This window comes from Mauremys mutica, chromosome 7, assembly GCF_020497125.1.
Source record: "Mauremys mutica isolate MM-2020 ecotype Southern chromosome 7, ASM2049712v1, whole genome shotgun sequence".
NCBI classification, from domain to species: domain Eukaryota; kingdom Metazoa; phylum Chordata; order Testudines; family Geoemydidae; genus Mauremys; species Mauremys mutica.
This window is the reverse complement of record NC_059078.1, coordinates 33,043,691-33,070,464: the sequence shown is the minus strand read 5'-3', so window position 1 is coordinate 33,070,464 and position 26,774 is coordinate 33,043,691. Positions and strand designations below refer to the sequence as shown.

At 54.3% G+C, this 26,774-nt stretch overlaps 3 protein-coding genes across 11 annotated transcripts in view; 2 read left to right on the top strand and 1 right to left on the bottom strand.

Moving 5' to 3' along the window:
• C7H11orf80 (chromosome 7 C11orf80 homolog) overlaps positions 1-8,701 on the bottom strand; it is a 57,270-nt gene extending 48,569 nt beyond the window's left edge. Inside the window, exons 1-2 of one of the 3 annotated variants that reach the window (XM_045023602.1) lie at positions 8,316-8,700; positions 3,975-4,092 (exon numbers count right to left, since the gene is read on the bottom strand). Coding sequence is in view for 2 of the 3 variants with exons in the window: in XM_045023598.1 (XP_044879533.1) it covers positions 525-548 (24 nt within the window). In the remaining variant the exon portion in view is untranslated. Of the gene's footprint in view, positions 1-524; positions 626-3,974; positions 4,093-8,315 lie in introns of those variants that run through there. The other 2 variants (XM_045023600.1, XM_045023598.1) reach the window with 2 other exon arrangements.
• LOC123374100 (acylphosphatase-2-like) lies at positions 578-9,966 on the top strand. Of its 4 annotated transcripts, none has more exons than XM_045023607.1 (5): positions 578-705; positions 2,174-2,267; positions 4,415-4,431; positions 7,149-7,258; positions 9,374-9,966. In XM_045023607.1, exons 1-5 carry the CDS (start codon positions 649-651, stop codon positions 9,486-9,488), a joined length of 393 nt encoding a protein of 130 aa, XP_044879542.1. In that variant the 5' UTR covers positions 578-648; the 3' UTR covers positions 9,489-9,966. The 4 variants fall into 4 exon arrangements, with proteins under 4 accessions (XP_044879542.1, XP_044879541.1, XP_044879543.1 ...); XM_045023606.1 differs by lacking the exon at positions 9,374-9,966 and adding an exon at positions 8,648-9,366; XM_045023608.1 differs by lacking the exon at positions 9,374-9,966 and adding an exon at positions 8,648-9,366 and having other exon boundaries at positions 583-705; positions 2,089-2,267.
• Positions 9,967-12,044: 2,078 nt separating this feature from the next.
• The window catches only part of SPTBN2 (spectrin beta, non-erythrocytic 2), a 56,753-nt gene continuing 42,023 nt past the window's right edge, over positions 12,045-26,774 (top strand). Inside the window, exons 1-2 of one of the 4 annotated variants that reach the window (XM_045023597.1) lie at positions 12,045-12,292; positions 24,055-24,163. The gene's annotated coding sequence lies outside the window, so the exon portion shown is untranslated. Of the gene's footprint in view, positions 12,293-15,654; positions 15,802-24,054; positions 24,164-26,339; positions 26,508-26,774 lie in introns of those variants that run through there. The other 3 variants (XM_045023592.1, XM_045023593.1, XM_045023595.1) reach the window with 3 other exon arrangements.

Below are 26,774 nucleotides of genomic sequence, written 5' to 3'. Positions count from 1 at the left end.
GAAGTGTCAGTGGGCCATGTCATGGTCACCATCAAGGCCAGTGAGCCAGAGGATGATGGTGCACAAATTGGTGAGTGGAGAAGGGGGGGTGGATTTAGGTGGCTAGGGCAGTGAGGCTGGTAACAAGGGGGCCTGGGAGGGTGATGTGCGAGTATGAGGGTAACTGCTCACAGGGGTGATGGAGATGTGTGTGCTGGGGGGTGCAGGTTGAGGTCCAGTTGTGGAGAGGAATGGGAGACCTTTCTAAATCCTAATACCAGAGAAGATACCTACCCCCCACCCCCCGCAGAGAGGGAGGCCTATACTAGGGAACTGCCCTCAAAGCCAATGGGAGAAATGCCTCCACCCCCTGGCACCCTCCTCACACCCCATCCCCCAAAGTGCCATCCCTGACCCTCTAGTGCCCCCACTGATCCCCCGTGTCCCCAGCAACTTAACCCCCAGATGAGCCCACGCACCCCACAGCCGCCAAAGGACCCACCACCTCATCCAACTTAGCCTCACGTCACCCCCCCCGCCCGCACCGTGCGCGTATCCGCTCCCTCCATTACGCCGTCTCGTCCTAGTAACGCTCAGTCCCGCCCAAGGGAGCCGCGGGAGCGCGCGCCGACCGGCTCCTTCCTCGCGAGAGCGCGCGCCGACAGTCCTATGCCTCCAACTCCCTCGCAGCCTCCCCCCCCGCCGCCCTCCGGTCCAGCCATCCAGGTCTGACCCCCCCCCGAGACAGCGTCCCAGTCCCAGTCCCACCGACAGCCCCAGATGTGACCCCTCGCAGCCAGCCCCGACCCCCCCCTGAAAACCCCACAGCGCAGCCCCATAGCCAGACCCCTCGCAGCCAGCCCTCGCCCCCCTAAACCCCAGATCCAGCCATCCAGGTCTGACCCCCCCCCCCGAGACAGCTTCCCAGTCCCACCCCCACCGACAGCCCCAGATGTGACCCCTCGCTGCCAGCCCCGACCCCCCTGAAAACACCACAGCGCAGCCCCATAGCCAGACCCCTCGCAGCCAGCCCGTGCCCCCCTAAACCTTATATCCAGCCATCCAGGTCTGACACCCCCCCCCCCGAGACAGCTTCCCAGTCCCACCTCCACCGACAGCCCCAGATGTGACCCCTTGCAGCCAGCCCCGACCCCCCTGAAAACCCCGCAGCGCAGCCCCATAGCCAGACCCCTCGTAGCCAGCCCCAACCCTCCCTGAAAATCCCACAGCGCAGCCCCATAGCCAGACCCCTCACCCCCCTAAACCCCAGATCCAGCCATCCAGGACTGATCACTTTGCCTCATCCAGAGCCTGCTCCCCCTACATCCCAGGCCCCTTCGCTGAACCCCCATGTCTCAGCCCTCAGCTCTACCCTAGCTACCCCCAGTCTTGCCCTCATACTTCAGTCTCCAGGACAACCCCCCAATTTATTCCACTCCAAACCCTAACTCCTAGCTCTACCCCCAGACCCAATCCCCCCCCCTCGACACACACACACACACACATTCCTTTCCTCCCACCCCCAAATTGGCCCAACCCTCCCTGCTTTCCAAGGGCAATAGAGATGGGGTGGGGGGAGGCAGAGGGCAGGTCTGAAGTAGCTGGGATGGGGTTGGCACTGGGGTGGGAGGTTGCTGCTGGGATGTTACAGGAGGGGTTTACCCTAGCACTGAGCATGAGGGATACCTAGCTCTTATATAGTGTTTTATAAAGGAGGCAGTATCATTAGCCTCACTTTACAGACGGTGAAACTGAGGCACCGGGAGGGGAAGTGACTTGTCTAAGATCACCGAGCAGACCAGTGGCCAACCCAAGGCTCCTGAATGTCAGTCCAGTGCCCTATCCCAATACTGGTATTGGGTATTTGGGAGGGAAGGTTAGCACTGGGGTGAGTGGGAAGTAGCTGGGAGTTGGGATAGGGGGTTCCCATAGTATGGAAGTAAGGGAACTTCTGGGAGGGGGAAAGCCAGGCAGAGGGGGCTGAGCCTGAAGGAAGAGGGGTTGGCTGTGGGGCTTGTGAGTGCAGTGGGAAAGGGCTGGGTGCAGGGGTGGGGGTGGCATGAGGGGCTTGGCCTGCTCCTTCCTCACCATGCTGCCTCCATCCAAAAGGCTCAATTTAGTAACAGGCAGACGGAGCTGCCTGCAGCAGATCACATAACACGCTGTGCTGCAAACCCTTGTTCACTCCCACCAGCTCCCATCTGCAGCCCACCACACTATCCCATGCCGTGTCATGGCTTCCTCAGGACTCTGGGCCCTGGATTATGAGGTCTATGGGGACGTGCAAGGTAAGTGTATTGCATTTTGCACTTTTGACCAGCTGCATTGATTTTGTTTCAAATAGAGAGGATCATTCCCCTGCTGGCTCTAGCCAGGGATGCTGCAAATAGCTTATGAAAGAAGAGTAAATCTCACTACAGCAGGACAGCTGTTACCATGCAGCAGGGCTGGGAGGGTTTCAGTGAGCCCCAAATGAGCTGATTAAAGCCAGTACCACAGGGATAGGGAACGGGGAGCAATTCCAGACACGCCACTGTCATCTTGAGCAGTGTTTTGCAGAGATATTTCTCAGCATGGGAGTGAGGTTGTCTCCCTCTGTCCAGCTCTGGGCAGACCTCACCTGGGCTACTATTCTGAGATTGGGGCCCCTCAGTAAAAGAAAACAGATCTCATCCATTGCATATTGTAAAACCCCTCAATAGAGCTCTTTCAGGCAGGAAGGAGTGTCGTCTAGTGGGTTGAAGCAGGTGCGTGGGGGCTAAGAGTCAGGATTTCTGGGTTCTAGACCCAGCTCTTGGAAAAGGAGCAGGGTCTAGTGGTTAGAGCAGGGGAGATTGGAGTCAGAACTTCTGGGTTCTATTCTTTGCTCTGGGAGGGAGAAAAGTGTCATGACTGAATCACAAGATTGGTAGTCCAGATCCTAGCATTCTCTTCCTAGCTCTGCCACTGATTTGGTGGGCAGCCTTTGGGAACTCACTGTGCTTCACTGATACATTGGATGCTGTGAGTCCATTCATGTCTTAGCCGGATGCAGGAACCACTGGTTGAGGTTCTGGGACTTGGGTGCTGCAGGCAGTCCAACTGAATGGTCACAATAGTCACTTCTGGCCTCAGAATTGATGGAGTTTTCTTTACACCCAGATAGAAGGACTGATCCTTGGTGTAAATTAGATGATGCCAGGGCCTAGTGCAGAGGTGGGCAAACTACGGCCTGTGGGACCCTCCTGCCCAGCCCCTGAGCACCTGCCCGGGAGGCTAGCGCCTGGCCCCTCCCCTGCTGTTCCCCCTCAGCCTCAGTTCGCCCCGCTGCAATGCTCTGGGCGGCGGGGCTGCGAGCTCCTGGAGCAGCGCAGCTGCAGAGCCGGGGCCTTACCCGGTACTCTGTGCTGCACGGTGGCATGGCTGGCTCCAGTCGGGTGGTGTGGCTATAGTGCCACCAGCCACCGGTGCTCCAGGCAGCGCGGTAAGGGGGCAGGGAGCAGGGGCGGTTGGATAGATGGCAGGGGAGTTTGGGATGGTGGTCAGGGGGCGGGGCTGTGGATAGGGGTTGGGGCAGTCAGAGGGTGGGGAACATGGGGACAGGCGTTCTGGGGAGGCAGTCAGGAAGGGGGGTTGGATGGGGCGGGGGGGGACAGTCAGGGGCAGGGATTCTGGAGGCGGTCAGGGGACAGGGAGAAGGGGTGGTTGGATGGGGCAGAGGTCCCAGAGGGGCAGTCAGAAATGAGAGAAGGGGTTAGATGGGATAGCGGGGGGCAGTCAGGGTCGGGGGTTCCAGGGGCTGTCAGGGGACAGGGAATGGGGGGGGTTGGATGGGGCAGGAGTCCCGGGGGACCATCGGGGGCAAGAAGCAGGAGGGGGCAGATAGGGGGCGGGGCCGGGCCATGCCTGGCTGTTGGGGAGGCACAGCCTCCGCTAACCGGCCCTCCATACAATTTTGGAAACCCGATGCGGCCCTCAGGCCTGCCCCTGGCCTAGTGTTACATTTCCATTCATACCTCAGATGCTGAAGTAAATTTCACATGCTGTGGAGTTGTGGGCTCATTGGGCACCTTTGGAACTTATTGCCACAGGAGCTAAAGCACTGAGCAGAAGCCAAACAAGGATAGGATGTTCCTGTGGATAACAGGAATATCCAGAGTTAGAGCAGTAAATCTTAAAAACCAAACAAGGCTGTGGCAAGAACAGACACCAGGGCATGAGCTAATGAAGGGTCAAGCGGGGACTTTCCCAGGAGGCAGGTTATTTCAGCACGGCAGGGCTTTCTGCACTTTCCTCTGAGCAGCTGGTGCTGGCCAGTGCCAGGATCCCAGGATAGATGGTTCCTGGCCTGGTCCAGGCTGGCGATTCCTACATGATTAAGAAGCAGAGCTGGCATTTAATGCCCAGCATTTGCTGTCTATTTGCAACTGACTCATCTTTTCTTTCTTCCCGCCAGGTGTCTTCTTCAGAAAGGTAAGGGGGTGTGTGTAAGCGGGCGGGGGGGGGGGAGAGCCAGCTTTTAGAGCACAGACCATCGGAGGGGGCAGCATGCTTGGTCGCATGGCACTGTCTCCTGAGTCCCAAATGCCCCTAGTCCAGACTCTTCTTCCCAAGCCAGTGTGAGGCAGCTGCGGGCAGGGAGGAGGAGCCAACCTAGCTGGATGCACTAAGGGCCTGTACTACCAAACAGGAGCTGCTGTCAGGGTCCCCAGGCCAGCAGTAATGTTGGAGATGGTAGCCAACATCGGGAGCTGCTTGCTGGAGAGGATGGTCCAAGGCAGAAGGGGACCAGATGAAGTCTTGGGCCTGCAGATGCAGGGGGCAGTTTAGAGGAGAAAGGTCTCTGGTGACAGAGCATCATGTGCAAGGAGAGGAGAACTCCCTGACTGATCAGCATGCACACCTCGATGGCCAGCAACCCACGCTATGAGAAGTTTTGAAAGGCCTCGGTGTGGTTTCTCAGGAGCACTGAAAACAAATGCTGGACCTCCCTCCCTTGGCCACCCTGCCTCCTTCCCCCTCCCCCCCCCCAAGTTTGGCTGGTGCAGGCCTCCCTTGGAAAGGCTTTTTCATTCAGTGCATGGTTAGACTGTGGAACTCACTGCTACTTGATCTTATTGAGGACTAGAGCTGAGCCGGTTTCACAAAAGGACTGGCCATTTCTATGTGTAATGAGAACGTCCAGACTTAATATAGTAAATACTAACTAAGAGACAAGAGTCTGAGAGGGATCTAAACCCACATACTTCAGGGCATGAGCCAGTTTATAACTATTGGGGTCAGGAAGGAATTTCCCCTGGGAACAGAGATCTTGCAGCTTCCTCAGACCCGCAGGGACTGGGCTGCTGCTGGAGATGGGATACTGGGCAACATGGGCCCCCTGTTATGATCCAATCCTATGCAGTCATTTGCTGTGCCCCATCAAACAGTGAAGAGTCTCTTTCAATCCATCACCTTCCATTTCTTTTTCAAAATATTAATGGTAATAAATAGCATTTTGGATGAGATGCTAGGTTAAGGAAGGGAGGTTTTTGAGCCATTTACCATTTTTTAAAAATCCACATGTGGTGGTGGTGCAAATATGGGGAAAGGGAATTATTCTAATCTGTGTACACACTGAACCAAATCTCTAATCTCTTTCCAATATTTACTAGAGAAAAGGCCAGTGGGTATAACTGAAGTGTGGATCAGGTGGATGGAGCCAAATCCATACTGCCTGTAAGCCCAAGCCTCTTCCTTTTTGAAGCAGGGCTGATCAGAGCCATGAATACAGCCAGCCTGATTCTTGCCCTGAAACTTGGGATCCTGCAACATGACTGGGTGGTATCACTGTGTAGAATCAGGGCCAGATGCAGGCATAGGTGCATAGAGGGCTGTGCCTTGGGCCCCAGATACTGGAGCTATCTGATTGCAATGGAATCTCAGGACCATTTAAAGAAAAAAAAAAAGCAAGTTTCTGATGCTCCTGTCGGAAAGGGAAGCTTCAAAACATGCCCAAGGTGTAGCCACTGCAGGAGAATCTGCCTGAGTCTGAGACAACAGCTCTGAGAGGGGGAATTTCCCTGAGTGTAACTGATGCAGCAATGTCTGCCTGATTCTGCAAAGAGCCTGAGACAATAGCTTTAAAAGAGAGGAATGGCCCAATGCATCTTGATGATGTACCTGCAAATCCCTTTCTCTGGTGTGCATCCATGCTGAATGCCAATTTATATTGCCCAAAAGACTCTTTCATAATGTTAATGTTGCTTCCTGGACCTTGAACTGACTGCTGGGCCCAAGCTGATTAGTCCATGCTGATTGGATGAGCTCAGTTTTGAGGGGCAAGCCTGATGGGGCATAACGATTTTCCAGACTTAGTGTGCGTGTGGATTTTAGAGCACTTTGAAATGTCGGCTCTTAACATGAGAGTTTGGTTTGATTGAACTCTGGCATAGCGAGTACTCCTCCGTGATCCAGCTATCATCATAGATCTCAGACACTGCTCTCTCGATCTTCCTGGCCTGCTCTAGCTACCTTTCTCCGAATATTCGGCTCTATCTACTGCATCCAGCTATCTTAGATTCTCTCTGTCTCTAGCCGTCCATCCATCCATACCCTCTCTCTCTCTCTCCATACACACCCCTCAGTCTATTTAGTGATCTATCTATCCCCATACACACCCCTCCACCTCTCTATCTCAGCTCATAGGATGCTGGTTTCTCTTTCTATAGGGACTGAATTGAGGCAGTAGATGGATAATCACAATGAGGCTCCAGGCCAGCACCCAGGACAAGCACTTGTGAGGTCATTAACTTGTAGGGAGCACCCTGTCTAATGCTGACTGTTCCTCCTCCCGCTGGTTCCCCTGGCTGGCAGCTGATACCCAAGCCAAGACAGGAATGTGGTTACCCCTCTGCAAAGGCATATGAAAAGCTGGAAGCTTTTCAGGAGGCAGGGAGAAAACCAAGCTTGTCTCACCCTCTCTGGGGTGGAAGCTCCCCCACGCAGACCTGATGGCGATGGAATCCTTCCCCTCAGAGCTGCACTTCCACAAGCTTATGCAGGGAGCTAATGGTGGCGGTGCACAGCCCAGGCTGTGCCATTCAGAGATCAGTCCACAGGGCAGGAGAGGCTGTATGCCAGGGACTGAGGCAAATGCCTGCTTCGTTGGCTCCCGCAAGGCCTCAGTAACCCTGTCTCTTCCTCTCCAGTACACAGAAGACCAGGGCAAGAAGCTGGGGGTGGTCGGCTGGGTGAAGAACACCCCCTATGGGACTGTGACTGGGCAGGTGCAAGGGCCCAAGGAAAAGATTGAGATCATGTGAGTATCAGCCAGGCTTCCTAGCTCACCAGTTGGCTCAGTGTTAAACGTGGGTGGTGCTCACCCTTCTGTGTATCAGGGTGGGGTGGGGGTGTGAATAGCTGCCAGGCTCGGGGTTGGGGAGCTGCTGGTATCACTCCAGCGTAAGGAGGAGAGAAAGGATCCCAGGATGTATACCCCCAGCTCTTTCTTCACCCATGTACATCAAACACAAGCTGCTAGTGTTGAAGGCCCTTTGTAGCATAGCTGAGCACCTGCCCCACTCAAAGAACTCCCAGCCTTTTCCACCCACCCAGCCGTCGCCTTCTCCCTGTAGATCAGGTTCCTCATTGTGCCAGGTGTGGCACACCTGCATCCAGCTGAGATCAGGTCTCCCATCACACCAGGTGCTGCCTAGACCTCCCCTGACTGAGATGAGGACCTCCTCATGCCTGGTATTGCACAGACTCTCCCAACTGAAGGTCCTTTCTGTTGTGCTGGGTGCAGCACATGCCCTCCTGACTGAGATCAGGCCCCCATTGTACTGGGAGCCACACAGACCATTGTGCTGGGCATTGCACAGACCCCCTGACTGAGATCAGGTCCCTGTTATGAGTGCTGCACAAACCCCCTAACTGAGATCGGAGCTCTGTTGTACTTGGCATCGCACAGACCCCTGACTGAGATCAGAGCCCTGTTGTACTGGGAGCCACACAGACCCTTGTACCAGCATTGCACAGGCCCCCTGGGATCGGGGTCCTGTTATACTAGGTGCTGGACAGACACCCTGACTGAGATTGGGGCCCATTGTGCAGGGTGCTGCATAGACAGTTCATTCCCCCCCGCAACACACACACACATTTCAGTTTAAACAGACAAATGGTGGCAATGGAAACAGGCCCAGAGAGGGGAAGGGGCTTGTCCAAGGTAAGTGGCAGCACTGGGAATAGAACCCAGGAATCCTAAGTCCCAGTATCCCGTCCACTGGGCCACACTGCCTCTCTAAGAAGGGCTGTGAAAGTGCCCAATCCCAAGAGCTGACCTGACATTCCTGAGATCTCCAAGGTGGGAAACATACCTTCATGCAGGAGCAAAGCCGCTTCCAAAGACCTATGTTCTCTCTGGCGCCTCCAGTGATCTGCAAGTCCAAGGTGTCTGCCAGACTGCAGGGGGGAGCAAGTTTGATCCCCTCCCCTGCAGGAAGGAAGGGGTTAAACCCTAGGCCCAGGCAGCGGGATCATAGACTGTCACATTCCCCATTTGAAACCCTCCTGCCTCTAATTAGGGCAGTTCCCTTGGTGCTGCTGCCCTAGCCAATCAGTGGCTGGAAAATCTGGGCCTTGGCTCAGCCCCAATTAGCTTCCCCTCCAGAAGGGACAGAGAATTTGCCTGATTAATTTCTCTCTTCAGGGGCCATAGAAACCTGCCTGCCCATCCCCCATCACCCGTGGCAACCGGGAAGGGCAGGCGGGGCAACTTCCGTAGCAACGGCTCCGTCACCTTCAGAGAGATGACAACCGGAGGCAGTTTCCATAGCAACAAGTCCCCCTTCCATCACCTTCAACATTTGGAGACAGAGAGAGAAGTGGAACAGTTTCCATAGAAACCAGTCTCCCCCCATTTCCACCACCTTCAGGGCTTGAACAAATTGGGGCCGCTTCTATAACAGCCAGTCTGCTTCATTCCCCCATCCCTTTTCACGAACGAGATAATGGGGGAAAGGCAGGGTCCATAGCAACTAGTCTCCCCCATCTTTGCTTCAGGTCCTGGAAGGAGATAAAAGAGGAGGCAGGTTCCACATGGACTTTACAGGCTGAACCTGTTTGTGTGGGATAATGGCTGGGTAAATGCCAGCTGTGTAAACAGGGAGCCAGGACTTCTGGGTTCTGTCCCTAGATCTGGGAAAGGAGTGGTGTCTAGTGATTAGAGCAGGGGGGCTGGGACTCCTAGGTTCTATTCCTGGTTCTGGGAGGGAAGTGGAATGTATTGGGAGCGGGGGAGGCTGCAACCCCCTGACTCTGGGGTTCCATCCCTGGCTCTGGGAACGGAATGGGGTCCAATGGTTAAAGCAGTGGGGCTGGGAGCCAGAGCTCTCCTTATGGATGCTTATGGATGCTCTTCCCCCCACCCGCACAGGAAGAACTGGCTGCGCAATGTGGGAAGCCCCATGTCCCGCATTGACCGGGCTGTCTTCTCCAATGAGAGGGAGATCTCCACCCTGGAATTCCCAAATTTCACCACCAAGTACTAGGAGGTGGGGCCAGGACCACAGCAACCCCTTACCCCTTCCTTGGGGGAACACATGATAGTGACCTCGGCTGGCTGGCTGCAGCTCCGGGGTGGATTGCAAGGACACCTGCATCCCAACCTGGCCATTGAGCATATCTTCCCCTGCTGCTCCCGGACGTCAGGGTGTGGGTCTGGCACCCGGCACATGGACCTTTGACTTCCTTTGCCAGCCTTTCACTAAACTCCCATTCCCCAGCAGGGGCCCTGCCCACAGAGCACCTGAAACCCCTACATCTGATGCCTGGCTCTGTGCATAAGGTCCCACCCCGTGAACTGAGCCCCACAGCATCCCTGCTTTGCATTAATACAAATGGCTGTACTGGCCCCCCAGTATTTAATCCACCTCCACTGTGAAGAGAATGCTGTCTGTGCTTCCACCAGCCCTCCCACCTGCACAGTGTATTTCTGCAGAGGGGCTCAGTAAAGATGACCTGAGAAAGCGAGAAGGCTGATGGCTGTGCTCTTGTGTGTGCTTCCTGGATGAGTGGGGTCAGCCCTGGGTGGATTTTAAAGTACAAAACCAAAGGTAATGGTGTTCTCCTCTTGGTTTTTTAACCTAGAAATAGCAGCATCACGCCTCATTTCCTCTTTCTCTGGGCTGGAGGCGACTCAGCAATGTGGCTTGGGCTGTCCCTGAGCCACTGAAGGAAGGGGTCTGTACTAATCACCCCCATCCCACAGTGATGGACTCAGTAGAAGATTAGAGATGGGCTGAGATTGCCCAGGGGTGAGACTGAGCCTGAAATACTGCATCTCGTTCTGGGGGTCACATTTTTAAAAGGAAGGTGAAAAATTTAAGAGGGTGCAGAGAAGAGCCCCAATAACGATTCCAGGGTTGGAGAAAATGCCTGACAGTGAGAGATGTAAGGAGCTTAGTCTCTGTAGTTTATCAAAAAGAAGGTGGAGATGTGACTTGATGATGGTGCCTGAGGGCCTTCATGGGGAGAGGGTGCCAGGTACAAGGCAGGGGTTCTTTAGCCTCATGGGGAAAGAAAGACTGAACAAGAGCTGGTGGCTGCAAGCTACCGCCAGACACATTCCAGTGAGAAAAAAGGCACACATGTTTGCCAGGAAGAGTGATTAACCACTGGAACAAACTCCCAAGGGCAGGGGTGGAGTCTCCATCTCCAGTCCAGGCTGGCTGCCTTTCTGGAAAATGCTTCAGTCAAACACAAATGATTGGGCTCAATGCAGGGGATCTGGGGGACATTCTCCTGCCTGTGCTATGCAGGGGGGGCAGACTAGATGATTTAATGGTCCCTTCTGGCCTTGGATCTAAGTGACTGGACATTTTGGGCGCCTTAGTCTTTGGAATGCCCAATTTGAGACACCTCAAAGGGGCCTGATGCTCAGGTGGGAAGCAAAAAGCAAGGCCCTTTAAGTCATGGCTAGTTGGGTACCAAAATGATGAGTTACTTTGGAAAACTTGAGCCCAAGTGATTAACAGAGAACATTTTTCTGCCAAGTGTTTGCTGGTTTTTGAGTTAAATGGGCTTTTAACACAAACAAAAGGCATTCCACAACCTGGGTAAAGTCCTTCTTCCTCAAGAGCTCTGGCTTCACTGGTTTGGAGCCTGTGATGACATATTCTTATTATAATGTGTAATATGGTGGTCCCATATCAGATTGGGGGCCTCCACTGTGCCAGGTGCTGTACAGATCCCAATGGAGATCAGGGCCACCATTGTGCCAGGCATTACACAGACCTCGACTGAGATTGGGCGCTCATGGTGCCAGGCAATGCACAGATGTTAACTGAGATTGGGGCCTTCATTGTGTGGGGTGCGGCACAGACCATGACTGCAGTCAGGACCCTGTCATGCTGGATGCTGCACAGACACACAGTGAGAGACATTCCCTGCCCCAAAGAGCTTACAGTCGAAAACGAAAAGGGTAGTAGGGGAAACAGGCACAGAGAGAGGAAGAGAGTGGAGATTTGACCAAGGTGAGTGACAGATGTGGGAAGAAAACCCATGAGCGCTGGGTCCCAGCCCACTGCATTGCACTCCCTCTTATGTCCTTAAGCGCCAGGGAACTGGATTGCAAGGATGCAAACTGGATCTCTTTGGCCAAACCTTGCTCCTGGCACTTGGGATGTGAGCACTGCTCTGGGGAGGTGCCCCACACTCAGCTTCTGGCAGGTCAGACCTTTCACTCCCAACTGATGAGGCCTGACTGAGCCATGGCACTTGTGTAAACCCATGCATGGCTCACTCTGGATTAATCTTCAGCTCAGGATCCTATCCTCACCTGACTGGGCAACTCTGGATTTACACAAGGGTTGATGAGAGCAGGATCGGGCCCATTTCCTGGAATGGGTGGGGGTTTCCTCAATTCTGTGCTCTGATCCCCTGAGTGAGATGGGGCAGCCCAGCCCCCATCACCCTCCCCCCTCCGCCCCAATCGTCTCCCAGTCCCATCTCCCTGTGTGTTACTGATGCGGGGAAGGCGCCCAATGGCTGTGCCTCGTGGCTAGGAGGCGGGCGTTTTTCCAGCCATTCCTAGCCGGACCGTTCTGCCGCCCAGGACTGCTCTGTTCGGGCTGAGCCCTTGGACGCCGGGGTTCACCCAAGCTCAACATGTGATGCTTGCACCCCCATCAGGGACGGGGGATGGGACAGGTGATACGGGCCTCATCGGATCAGCCCTAAGACTCACAAAGAGCCCCCCACTGGCAGCCCCCAGCTTCCAAGTACCCAAACGCTGCCTGGACAGTGAAATCTGCCTACGACGAGGAGGAAGGAGACCTGGGTGCCACCCCCACAGGTATGTGAGCCGAGCCTGGGGGATGGAGGGGCTCGTTATTGTCTCTGCATCCCTGGCAGCAGGAGGGGAGGAGGTGATCCCAGCTACCCATGGTGCTGGGGGAGGGGTGGGGGAAGATGGGCTGCGGATGCCCAAGTGGAGCTGAGAAGGGGGATGAATGAGTGGATGAATGCAGTGGGGTTTCTCCAGGAGCTGGTCTCTGGGTCTGAAGGCAGGTCCTGAGAGGGTGCTGAGCGACGGGTTGAGCGGCCTTTGATACTGTAGTGGACCCACCTGATATATCTGGGGAAGGATGGGGGCCAGGGTGTCTGCCTGCAGCCGGCAGGGTCAGAGCTCCCTGCCTCATTCAGTCACTGCTCCCAGGGTGCCAGGAAAACAGGGCAGATGAGGGGGCTCATACTATTGGCTCCAGTTGCTCACTACATGAGCTTTCTGCCCACAGCTCTGCCTGTCCCCTTCAATCCTGACCTGCAACCCCCTGTTATCCTAGCCCTGGTCTCCCCTGCACCTCTGCCAGTGCCCCTCAGTCCTGACCAGTCACCCTGGTGCAATCCCAGCCCTGGGCTCCCAGAAACACACATGGCTCTACTGAGACCCTCAGTCCCAGGCCACAGTCCCCTGCTATTCCAGCCCCGGGCTTCTCCTAAGCAGAGCCATCCAGTTGTGTTAGGTTGTGATGTTGTTGGGTTACGCTGCACTAACAGGCTGCTCCACTGCTAGTCAGCAGGGAGATGCTGATGTATCCCACAATTAACATTGGCAAGAGAGAGGTCAGGTAACCTACTTCAGGCTCTAGGAGCACTCACGCTAGGGGTGGGGGATTATTATGGGGTGCAAATGAGAAGCGGGCTATGGAATATGGATGGGGAACATAAGAACAGCCATACTGGGTCAGACCAAAGGTCTGTCTAGCCCAGTGTCCTGTCTTCCGACCGTGGCCAGTGCCAGGTGCTTCAGAGGGAATGAACAGAACAGGTAATAATCAAGTGATCCATCCCCCATCCCCAGTTATGGGCAATATCAGTTGAACAGGTTGCTGACAGTGTGGTGATTCTGGCTTAGAATAGAACCCAGGAGTCCTGGTTTCCACCTGCAGGCCCCACTCTAACCTTCTTTCTCAAAGGGAAGGGATCAGAACTGAGTGCATGGTCTATGGGGGAGGGTGTCCCCAGGGCTGGGTTGTCCCGTTCAATCCTGCTCTCAGCACACAGATACAGGAGAAGGGTTTAAGGGGGCTTATGAGGTCTCTGCTTGGGGTGTAAATGAGAGCAGCCTCAGAGCTGCTCTAATATATACTCAGTCCATGCAATCAGGAATAGCTATACCAGGATAAGCACCTTTATCCCACCATAACCGTATCCACACTAGCAGGGGTTGTATCTCTTCAACTAGAATGGAGTAGTTAAAAAGGGACAACTTTGGTATGTGGACAAGTGCTAATGGAGTTGTGTATAACCCACGGGCAAAGTGTATGTCAAGCCTTACTCTAGAGGCTAATTCATACAGCAATTACTCCTGTAGCTCAGGTGGCAAACGTCTAAGATCAAGTCAGAAAGTTATGGGGTCAAGCCCTGTTCATGACCTATGAGGGATATGATGGTTGCAAACAACAGGGGATTATTTTTTCTTTTTAAACAGCTGGTTTGTGAAATTCACAAAATGAGGGTTTTTACAGGGATCCTTCACCCAGTACTAAGATGCGGCTGCCTGTGGGATGGGACAGAGGGAATGTTTATGCAGAGATCCCTCACCTGTCTCTGAGATGAAGGCACCTCTGGGGTAGTGTGCAAGGGCTATTTATACAGGGATCCCTTGCCTAGCATTGAGATACCAGGGGATAGGGGCATGGGGTCTGTTTATACACTCTCACCCAGCACTCAGGTGCAGCTGCCTCTAGGGTGGGTAATTCCCACAGCGAGGAGTCCCTTCAAATAGGCTTTATAGTGAAAAGCCCTTCTAACATGTAAGATATGGTGTGAGGCACCATTAAACACAGGTTTGCATTCCAAACATCTGCAGGTGTGTCGGTTGCAAGGGATCTTTTATCCTCTGTGTCCCATAGCCAGGGGGATGCAGAGAATAGCCAGTGTGCACTGCACTCCATCCTTACACTGGGGTGTGGGGCTAGGAGCCCTATTGGCAGATGCTCCCTTCAAGGGGAGTGGGAGTCTTAGGGGGCCATTTGCACCCACCTTAAGCCCCCTTTTGTGGTGTGCAGCTTACAGTCATTGCATACACGCAGGGGTTCTCAAACTTCATTGCACTGCGACTCCCTTCTGACAACAGAAATTACGACACGACCCCAGGAGAGGGGACTGAAGCATGACCCTGTCCAAGTCCAGCCTCCCTAGGTGGGGTTGGGGGCAAAGTCAAAGCCCAAGGGCGTCAGCCCCAGGCGGGGAAGCCTGAGCCCTGACACCGAGGGCTGACGATCTCAAGCTTTGGCCCTGGGTGGTGGGGCTCAGGCTTCATCTTGGACCCTCAAGTCTAATGCCAGCCCTGGCAACCCCATTAAAACAGGTTTGCGGCCCACTTTGTGGTCCTGACCCACAGTTTGAGAACTGCTGGTGTATAGAGAGCCGTGTGCTCCGGGAGAGGGCGTTCTGAGTCGGTACCATAGTACTGTGGTGCTAGGGGGTGAGCTGGCTGTGATTGTGGCCTTTAGGTAGAAGTGGGAGACCATGGTGGGGGCTCTGGGGAGGTTGACTGAAGCAAGGATCCATTTAGGATCATTACAGATACCAAGGACCGAGGGTGTCACTGCCCCTGGGACCCTCCCCTTTCACCCTTGTCCTAAACAGCTGTATAGCATTACTGCACTACTGTATATTGTTAAAAAGCCCCTCTCCCCACCCCAGAGGCAGCTGCATCTAGGGCTGGGGTGAAAGATTCCTGTATAAACAGCCCCTGCTTCCACTCCAGAGGTGGCTTCATCTCAGCACTGGGGCAATGGATCTCCCTATAAATAACCCCCACCCCCTACCCCTGGGGCAGCTGCAGCTCAGTGCCAGGCAACGGATTCCTGTATAAACAGCCCCCCACCCCCACCCCAGAGATGGCTGCATCCGGGTGCTGGATGAGCACCACATGGCTTTTACCCATCCCTGTCTAGGCCCCATGTCCAGCCTTCCTTCCCCGCTCCCTCCCATTGTGCAGCTGGGAAAAGCCCCTTCCTTTTGTCCTCTCCCCCGACCGCCCTCCCCCGCTCCTCCCCCGGCAGTGGCAGGACCAGCTGGCTGGCTCGGGCGGGCGGGCGGGCAGAGTCCTGCGGGAGCCCCGGTGGGCGCCAGAGGATGCTATTGTGATTTTTTTTCCCCTGCCGGCTCCCTATTGCGGGTGACGCGCGCTCACACACGCAAATCCACGCGCTCACAGTACCGCAGCCAGCAGCCACAGCCAGCCCTTCCCCGCCGGTCCCCGAGCTTGCCCGCGTGGTGCTGGGGGTCTCCCTGGCTGTGGGATCTGGACGCGGGCGAGGGGCAGGAGCCCTGGGTGCCCCCCGGAGGGAGGTGAGCCGGGCTCCTGGGAGATGGAGGGGCTTGTTATTGTCTCTGCATCTCTGGCAGCAGGAGGAAGAGAGAGGTTCCCAGCTGCTCCCGGCGCTTGGGGGTGGGGAAGGGAGCCGGGCTGGGGATGCCCAGGTGGGGCAGGGATGGGGGACACCCGTATGTAGGCACCTGGAAGGTGAGGGGCATGTAGGATAGAGCCGGTCTCTGCGCCTGACGAGAGACCGGGCTGTGGGGGAGGAAGAGGCAGGCCAGCATGCTCCTTGGGGCATGGCTGGGGGAGCAGCCGGGCTGAGATGCCGGGTGCGTGTGTGCATTGAGCTGGGTTCCCTCTGGTGTGTGCATGGCTCTATGTGTGTCTCTGGGTGCCTTTGTTTGGCAATAGCTCTCTGTGTTTGTACCTCCGTGTATCTGAGTGGATGTACCTGTCTCCTTATTTGTAGGGGTATGTGTCTCTGCATGCATACATATCTGGCTGTGAGTGTTTGTATGTGTGTGGATGTGGAGCTGGCTGTGTATGCAGCTCTGCTGGGGTGTTTCACAGTGTGCGTACATAGATTTGTGTCTCTATCCCTGCCTAGCTGTATTGGTGTGTGCCTCTCTCTGTATGGGTGGGCTGGTTTTTGGCCGTGCTGTGCTCCAGCACTGAGCGCCCATTGCCAACACTGGGAGCTGCTGGGTCCAAGCTCTTTTGGAAATCTGGCCACCTGAATCAGGAACTGAAATTTGCACTCTGGGGCAGAACTGCAAGCCCCTGTTTTGAAATGTTTGGTGTGTGTGTACGTGCAAGATGGCTCTGCCAGCTAGTGCCACATGGCAGGGACCTGCGCTGCATTTAGGGGCCGGTTGGTGCTGGCTAGTGGGTCAACAGTGGGATCTGAGTTTTATGCAGAAAGAATTGATGCAAATGGTGCAATGGGAACAATCTGGAGTCTCTTGGGTGCTGAATCCAGACCATCGGGCCTGCCTGGGACTGAGTGATTCAAAGCCTTCATGGTGGCATTAGCCATGTGCAGGTGCCACTGTGCTAATGCAGTGACTGCACTTCCCCATGGAGATCCGAGCATGTTAGCACAGAACATGGGGTGAAGAGTGAGGCTGGCAATTCAGCCCAGAGATGCTGGGCTGGGTGGCACCAACCCATTCCTGAACGTAGGGATGCAAGCTATTGTATTTGGGTCACAGAGCCAGGGGAGCAGAGCCAATACAGTACTGGGGGTGGTCTGCAGGAAGGGGAGTGGGAGTTCAGTAGGGGGGGCACTTTTCTCTCAGTCAATGCTGACCCCAGTGCCCCAGAACAGCACTAGGGGGCACTGTACTGCAGGGGACAGGGTTGGGGCTCAGTAAGGGATGCTCGCCCCTTGGAGTGAGTGCTGGCTCCAGTGCCTTGATGCAGTGATGGCGGGGTGCTGTGCAGTGGTGTAGAGGCTAAATAGGTGTTGCTTTTCTTTGATAGTATTGACACCAGTGCCCCAGTACAGCAGTAGGGGGCCTATGATGAGGTGGGGTAAGGTTTGGGCTACTGCAGGGGAGTGGGAGCAGCTGTCTACCTAGACCCATCTCCTCTCTACTTTCACTCCCTCCCATCCTGCCCTCTGTCTGAGGAATGAGGGAGCAGAGGACCCCAAGGGTTTTGAGATCAGAGGTTATGGGGAGTAGGGAGTGGGCCTGCTTGGGGAGAGGGTTCAAAAGTCATAGGGGAGGGGTGGCTAAAGATGAATGGGGGGGGGGAAGTGGAGCAAAAAGAGGACATTGTATGGGAGTGAGGGGGCTGGTAAGAGATGCTGGTCTCAGGGTTAAAGAACCCACCTCACAGGCAGCTGCATCTCAGTGCAAGGTGAGGCAATGCACCACCCCAGAGATGGCTGCATCTCAGGTCTGTGTGAGGGATCATCGGTACTATTAAAGTAGCACCCAGCATCCCCAGCTGAGACCAAAGCCCCTCATTGTGCCAGGTGCTGTAGATCAACAGTGGAAGTTCCTGCTTTGAAGAGCATACAATCTAAATAGACCAAGGATGAGAGGGGAAACTGAGGTACAGAGTGTGCAGTACCTGGCATAACAGGTCCACTGCTATATTTATACTACAAAACTATACAGCAGGGCTGTGGAAGAGCCTGGAATAGAACCCAGGAGTCCTGACCCTTTCCAACTACCCTGGCTTTAAGCCATTAGGCCCCACTCCTCTCCCAGAGCTGGGGAATCTAGAAGTCCTGGCTCTCAGGCCAGTGCTCTAGCCACTGACCCATGCTCCCTCCCCTACAAACATCCTCCTTGACGTCTCTTTATCCAGCACAGAGGGGCCTAATTCCTGTCTCCCCTCATTTGTTTCTGGGAAGGCTGGTCCCTGAGTGCCAGTGCCAACAATGGCAGTGCTGATTGGATTTTGCAGGAATGTTTGCTGGCGTAATTACCTCAGTCTGGCATTGGCGTCGGGTGTGGGGGGAGGATGCCATTATTGGGGAGGTGGCCTGGCTGCTGTCAGGGAGTCGGGCTATTTATCCTGTGGCCTTAAGAGCATAAGCCTCCTTGGGGGCTGTGCAGCTAAGAATAAAACGCCCAATCAGCAGCATAATCTGGGGATGATCTGCTGTGAGATGCCGGCCTTTGGCATGGGTCCTCTGTGTGGGCGGGTGGGGCTGCCGCAATATGGCACTGGAACCTGTACGGTCAGGGCCAGTTGCTCGCTAGGCCAGGCCTGTGGGGGAGGCTGTGCTGGGGGCTCCCTTCAGAGGCTTGTTAGGCCGAGGCCTGTGTGGGAGGCTGAGTCCAGCTGGGTGGCACTGGGGGCTCCCCTCAGACACTCGCCAGGCCAGGGCCCATGGGGGAGGCTGGGCCCAGCTGGGCAGTGCTGGGGATTCCCCCCAGACACTAGCTGGGCCAGGGCCTGAGAGGGAGGTTGGACCAAGCTAGGTGGGCAGCACCAGGGGTTCCCCCTAGACACTCGCCAGGCCAGAGCCCACTGGGGAGGCTGGTCCCAACTGGGCAGCGCCAGGGGTTCCCCCCAGACACTCGGTAGGCTGGGGCCTGTTGGGGAGGCTGGGTCCAGCTGGGCAGCGCCAGGGGTTCCCCCCAGACACTCGCTAGGCTGGGGCCTGTTGGGGAGGCTGGACCCAGCTGGGCAGCGCTGTGGGTTTCCCTCAGACACTCGCTAGGCCGGGGCCTGCAGAGGAGGCTGGGCACAGGAGGTGGCTGGGTTTTACCTCATGCCCTGTCCCTGGTTTCCTCCCTACGGCCTCGTGGTAGCCCAGGGTCCAGACCTCTCAGGTCATGGAGAGAGGAAGCAGCCCAGAGCCTCACTCATCCTCAGGGTCCTTTCACTCTGTCTCATCTCCTCCCTCTGTGACTTACACCCCTCTTATCCGCTCCTCATTGCCCAGCTCTCCCAGTTAGGTCCCCCTCTCCTCAGGGGTTCCTAACATTGGGGTCACCCTGCCAGCCAGGCCAGGCTTCCTTGTCAGCTGCCTGTGCCCCAAAATCCCCATTGTCCCCAATTCTGGATCACCCCCAAATCTGCAACAGCCTAATCCCCCAAATCTACATCACCCCTGAACCGAGTTGCCCCAAATCCCCATTACTACTGATCCCAAATCACCCCAGTCCTCAAAATCCCCTTTGTTGCATCCTAAATTGCCCTAGTCCCTTATTACCCCAAGATCAATGTCACCCCAATGCCCAAAATCCACTCATCCCGAAACCACATCACCGCATCCCTCAAATCCCAATTGCCCCACATCTACATCACCCCCAATCTAAATCCCTTGCATCCCTCTGATCTCAATCACCCCCAACTACGCAATTCTCCAAATACACATTGTTCCAATCCCCCAGCACCCGACCTCACAAAATCCATTACCCCAATTGCCACAAATTCTCCATCACTCCAAATCGTCACCCAGTTTCCAGTCACCTCAATTTCACTATCTGTTTTACCCACCCCAATTGCCACACTGAATCTGTTTGTGCTGTCACTCTCACCTGGCCATCATGTAAATCTGTGCATGCATTGCCCTTGTGCTGGAGGTAATTTGCATGTTGGCGGTCACACTAGCCAGTCCCTAGTCCCGGCACTTATGGCAGAGAGAATGTCTGTGCGATTGCACTAACTCACCCCTCATGTGAATGGGAACCTGTGTGTGTGTGACTGTATTAACCCAATCCTTGTGTCAATGGGAATCCGTGCACACACGATGGCACTAACCAACCCCTAGTGTCGGTAGGAATTTGTGTGTGCAGTTGCACTAATCCAGCCCTCATGTTGGAGTGATCTTGCATGTGATTGTACAAACCTGTCCATGCAGTTGCCTCCCCCCGCTGGGCAGCAAAGTGGCATCACTCAGTCACCTGCCACCATCCCCTAGCTCTCCTGCATGGCTGTCATTTGTCTGTGGCCCATATGCACCTGTAGAGGGTGCCATCTCTGTGGGAGCAGCTGTTGGTGTTAGACGGGAGTTGGGCTGGCATGCCCATGGGCTCCAATGCCCTCCTGCCAGTGTTCCACTGACTCCTGCCATGTCAGCTGGGATGGCCATTTGACATGGATTTGGTTCCATGTTGCTGGTGTCTTTCTGCATCTAGAGGATCAGCAGCCCTGTGACTCCAGTCTCACCCAGGGCATGCTGGCTGGCCATATTGGCACCCTGCAGACCTGGGTAAATGCCTCCCACTGCACTGGGCAACCCTCCCCTGCCCCCACCAGTTGGCACCAGGGATGTTCTGGGCTTTGTATCATGTAATCCTGTGCCCTTGCTCAGCTGTGCACATTGCTTTACAAACACTAACCCTGCATGCCCTCCCAGCTTCTGTTGTGGAAAATAGGGGGAAACTGAGGCACCGAGTGAGTGAGTAAAATAGCTGAGAATAGAACTCAGGAGTCCTGGCTTTTGGCCCTCCTTCTCTAACCTCTAGACCCTACTCCCCTCTCAGAGCTAAGGACAGAATCCAGGAATCCTTGCTACTTCAAGGGACAGGGAGAGAATCCAGCATTCCCGACTCCAGATCCCACATTCCTATAACCACTAGACCCCACTCCCTTTCTGTTTGGGCATACTTGTCAGCTAATACTTCAGTATAATGCAGGTGGCGCTACGCTTGTGTAGGTGGTGGTAGATGCATGTATGAAGCATTTCACAGCATGGCTGTCCATATGCAATGTGATTAGGCAGCAAGAAATATACATGCAGTGGGGAAGGGTGGTTTAGTGGGGCGGGCACTTGAGTGGGATGCAGGATACCTGGATTCTATTCCTAAATCTGCCACTGATTCCTTGGATGAGTCATGTCAGTTGCCTCCGTTGTGAAATAGGACTGATGCTTCCCTGCCTCATAAAGCTAAGATCCATCTATTGTGAGGCACTTGGATACTATGGTGACAGGGAGAGCGTAAGCTCTTTGTAGCAGAGCATTTTCATTTACCATGTGTCTGTACATCACCTATCACAGTGGGGCCCTGAGCCCAGTCATCTCTAGGAGTTACCTCAATGCACCAATAATATTATATCCCAAAACAGTACATTAAAAGAACTATGTTAAGGTTTTAAAATACGACCCTCAAAAGTGAACCTTAATTTGCACTCCCTTGTGTTTATGCATTATGATACAGTCTTTAATTACATGATCACATGTTGGTTTTTTCCATAGGACCCCTGTCTCATTCAGTGCACAGGACAGACGGTAACATAACTAGGTGTGGCGCCATGCATTATTCACTGCACACTATTCAAACCTTGCACTTAATACAGAATTAGTAATTTCCCCCTGGGCTTTTCTGTGTTGCTCTCACTGTACTATCTTACTGCTTTACAGATGTGAATTAATTTATCTTTGCAACATTCCTATGAGATGGCTTAGTGGTTTATCCCCATTTTACAGATGGGAAACAGAGATTAAGGCCAAAAGGGTCAGTTAATTTTGGGTGCCCCGTATGAGATGCATAGGGCCTTCTGCTTCAGAGAATTTAGCAGTATATGGCACTTTATATGGTCAGGGCACAGCTCTCCTTGACTTCAGTTGCAGTTGTGAGTGCTCAGAACTTCTGCAAATCAGAACCCAAGATCTCAAATGGAGCGCTCAGAAAATGAGGCCCACACAGTTAGTGCCCACCTGTGAAAAGTTTGATGTCAGTGATTTGCCCAGCATCACACAGGAACTTTGTGGCAGAGTCCAGTTCTATAGGATAGCATTCAGCTGCCTTAACCATGCCAGACCTTCCTTTCTCTTCCTGCAATCCCCTGCCTCATTCACCGCCCACCTTCCAGCTTCTGCAACAAATGAAGCAGGAGTCTGACAATAGCCTTCTTCACTACCCTACCTTGATTCATGTCCAGGACACGTCTGTCCTGTACACTGACAAAGCGGGGGTCCTGTGAAAAAATAGTACGTGATCATGTAATTAAAGACTATATCGTAATGGATATGCACAGGGGGTCAAACTGAGGTTGCACAGGCAAAAAATATCATCATGAAGAACCATACTCATCCCCCAGTTTGGGTCATCAGCAGGGCTGTGACCTTTACTTCTCTACCACTTGAGCTAACAGCATAACAGGTAGGAGTAGTAGGCTATTATCCTCTGTGGATTAGGCTCTAGAAGGGGTAAGGTACATATTTTGCAAGTGGATTTCACAACTATTTGCTGTCAGCAGAGGAATGCAGAGATTCAGGATTCCTGGGTTCAGTTCCAGGTTTTGTAGGGGACGTTCGCTAGTGGTTATAGACCATTCTGCCCCTTTCACCCTGCTTCCTAACTCCCCCAGTTGTCTCCCACTCCTGTCTCCCTGTATGTAGCTCCTGTCACCAGACCCTTCTGCTCTTCCCCCATCCTGGGGATGCCTGCCCCTCTCCCACCCCCATGCTCCCCACCCAGCTCCTGCCCCCATCATCTTCCCTCTGTCCCTGTCTCCCCCCGATCTCTTCCCCACACCTATTCTGCTCCCCTCTGCACTCTAGTGAGGCTGCATCCTTCTTCTTCTCCAGCAGGAGAGAGCACTGAGAGCACAGGAGAGACCATTTCTCTGCTCTCACTTCTGATGTGAAAGTCTGGAGCATGCTCAGCGCAGTGGAATCTTTAGAAAATTTAGCTGCCAAACTTTAACAAGTCTCTACTTAGCATGTGAAAACTGAATTTTTTTTCCCCCTGAGGCTCATAAATAGGCCAGATTTGGGTGGATCTTCATGGAAACAGCAAAAGGCATCTTCCTGACCCCAGAGCGGTCCCCCTGCCAAATTTCAACTCCTTGCTCCAATGCATTGAGGCCCTAGAGCAGGGGTAATCAATTATTTTTTGGCAAGTTCAAAATTTCTTGGTCAAGGTATTGTCAAGGTCCAGTCTCCTGAGAAAATAATACAAAAACAATAACAATACTGATAATAATAAGTTAATTAAAAGATATCACGGTCCTTTCAAAAGCATCTGGGGGTCCAGATTTGGCCCATGGTCCACCTATTGACTACCCCTGCCCTTGAGCTTCTCAGCAAAATGGATCTGAGATATTTTTTTAACATGGGCAAAATAGTTTTTTCCCTAGTTTCATCTTTGGAAACAGCTGAACCATTTTTGCTGAAACTTCACAGAAAGTTTCAGCCTAAGGCAGAGTCCTGGCTTGGGAAATTTCAGCCTGAACAACTGAAGTTTGGCAAAGTTATAAACAACAAAAACAGGGTCTTTTAATGGCAACCTTACTTATACTTACTTAATCAGTGGTTTTCAAGCTTTTTAGGCTGTGTACCCCTTTCCAAATAAGGTAGATTTCTGCCTTTCATTTAGCAACAGCTTCTAGAGGTTTTCCAATTGTGGGGTGCACCCCCTTCAGAACATTTGGGGAGGCGAGCAGTGACACCAAACGGCTCAGGCCAGCCCCACAGCCCTGCACGGCACCTCCACCCCCTGACTCACCTCAGCGGGCCACCCAGTTTGAAACCTCTGATTCTGCGTTGCACAGCAGAAAGGAAACGTACACCAATGTGGCTGCCGTTTTAATTGAAAGGAGATTAAACGCTGATTAGATTGCCAAGGTTAACTAAATTAAATTCATTGTCTGCCATTACAGGATTTTTCTTGCGTACACCCTTACAAAGCTTGCGTACCCCAGTTTGAAAACCACTGGGTGGTGCTGCCAGCTCTGTGTATAACCGGCAGTTAACACTGAGCTCCTGGGGTACCTGGGCCCTGAATTGCCCGGCCCTCACCCCCCGGAGATGTGTGGGCTGGACAGGGATTCTTTGTGAGCATTTTCCTGACTCTCCATTTGATCTGTAGGCCGGAGTGATGCCCATGGAAGGAATCCAGCTGTAGGAACAGAGACCACGGAGCTGAGCAATCCTGACCACGTGGCACTGCGGCAAGACACCCAGCTCAGCAGCAGCAGGTGGCCTTTAGCATTCATAGGGTGTGGCCTGTTGGCCAGAACACTGGGCTAGGAGTCAGGACTCCTGGGTTGTATTCCCAGCTGTGGGAAGGAAATGGGGTCTAACAGTTAGAGAAGTGAGGCTGGGAGTGAGAACTGCTCGGGTCTAAACCCTGGCTCTGGGCTGGGACCTGGGTCTAGTGGCTTAGAGAGAGGGGAGGCTGAGAGTCAGGAGTCTTGGTTTCTATTCCTGGCTCTTCTCTTGAGCTAACCCCTTCCCCTTTCAATGCCTCTGTTTCTCCTCCTACTCCTTGTCTCTTTAGATTTTAAACTCTTTGGGGCAGGGATTGTCTCTATGTAGCTATGCAGCACCTGGCAGAATGGGGGGCTGATCTTGGTCAGGCCGTGTACCGCGCTTGGTGCAACGGGGCCCTGATCTCAGTCTGTGCAGTGCCTCACATGATGGGGCCCTGATCTTAGTTAGGGTCTGTGTAGACAAGGCATCTGATACCATGGTGATGGGCCATACCTAAGAACCAGAGTGGACAAAACCATATGAGGAGCTGTCCCGGGATCCACTGCTGTGTGAATTCCCCCCAGTTCTTGGGCTCATGGGCCCAGAGCTGAATGTGGGGTGCCAGTGGAGTGGGGGATAGAGTGGAGCTTTGCTCTCCCAGTTCTGGTATGGGATGCCTCTGGGACTCAGGGCTGGATCTCCTCAGCTGTTTACTACTTTTAGCTGCTCTTAGCACTTGGAGCTGGGTGGGGAGTGTAGGGCACCAGCAGGGAGATGCAGAGGCTGGCTCTATTAGGAGGCCCAGCAGACTGTGATGAAAATATGCACAGTTCCAGGCCTTGCTGTGTTGATACAGCCATGGCCCTAGCTCTCAATCACTCTGAGCAAGAGCAGGACAGGAACCAAGATGGTGCCTGTGCCCCCCCTACAACTCGGCAACGGCGTAAACAAAGGGCGCCAAGCGTCTTGGGGAAGGAGGATGATAGATGGGCCCTGTCAGCAGGCATCAGGCGGGGCAGGTTAGACACAGAACAGGGCAGGGACTGGTGGAGGCTGGAGAAGGGAGAATCCAGCCCAAGGCTTGGATGACTCAGAGCAGCCCCCTCGAAGGCTCCCTTCAGTGCCGCAGTGCCCCTTAGAGCCCTTTGCAGGTACCCATTCATTAACGACAACCCTCTGTGATCAGGGGTAGACCGGTGGTGTTATCCCTCATGGAATGATCGTGAACACTGAGGTGCACAGAGGGCCTAAGGAAACACAGTGACCTGGGGCAAAACCCAGGTGGCCTGGTTGTCACCACTAGCCCACACTCTCCTACCACAGCCAGGGATAGAACCCAGGAGTCCTAACCCCAGCCACCCCGTGCTAAACCACTAGACCCCACTTCCCTGCCAGAACTGTGACAGGACCCAGGAGTTCTGACTCCCAGCCCCCCTGCTCTGACCCCTAGATCCCCTCCCACCCTTGCAGAGGAACAGGACTGTGTCTTTGGGGGCAGGGGCAGAGACAGGGGTGCTGGAACAATTGTTATAGTGGGGGTGCTGCTGATGGAAACAGGGGCAGCTCCAGGCACCAACACGCTAAGCGCGTGCCTGGGGCGGCAGGCAGGTTGCCTTCGGTGGCATGCCTGCGGAGGGTCCACTGGTCCTGCGGCTTCGGCGGACGTTCTGCAGGCGGGCCGCCGAATCCGCAGGACCAGGGACCTCCTGCAGGCAAGCCGCCAAAGGCAGCCTGCCTGCTGTGCTTGGGACAGCAAAATACCTAGAGCCGCCCCTGGATGGAAACCCTGTATTTGGTGTTTTGTTACCGCTTCAAGCCACGGGGAGTGACAGCACTCCCAGCAGCCCTAGTTCCAGCACCAGTGGGCTGACCAGTGGGTTGTCAGGGTTCAGCTTTGGGCAGGAGGTCCCCATGGTCCCAAGGGCCATCATTTGGCTAAGGGAGGCTGCTTGTTACCAGATGCCAGCCTCTAATAGCATTGAGCCCAGCACAATGGACTTCCCTCCCTAATGCCAGTGAGTACTGACGGCCCCAGCCAGGCGTGACATGGACGGGATGTGTGCGCTAGCCTAGCCTGCATTGTTCTAATGCAATTACAGCCACTGCCATAGAGACGCAGGCAGGCTGTGCTCCCAGCCCATCCCTGGGGCCCTGCTGCGAGCCTGGAGCACCGGGGAGCGTGTGAAATGGCTGGGGAAACATGGGGCCTGTAATTGGCTTCACATCAGTGCAGTCATGGAGCCTGGATGGTTCGTTACCTTGCCTAGAAATACAGGTCATGCCCACACTGTTTTTCCTGAAAGACTATGGCCAGTGGACGAGCTAGCCAAGAGCAGCATGTTCCAGTGGGTAAGGCACCGCATGGGGAGCCAGGACACTTGGGTTCTCTTTCTGCCTCTGCTATTGACCTGCTGTGTGATCTCGGACAAGTCTCTTCCCCTCTCAGTACCTCTGTTTCCCCTCCCACCCTTTGTCTATTTAGCTTATGAGCTCTTGGGGCAGGGACTGTGTCTATGCAGTGCCTGGTGTGACAGGGCTCTGGTCTCAGACCCAGATTTGGCTGGGAGCCAGAACTCCTGAGTTTTATTCCTGGCTGTAGGAGGGTAGTTGTGTCTA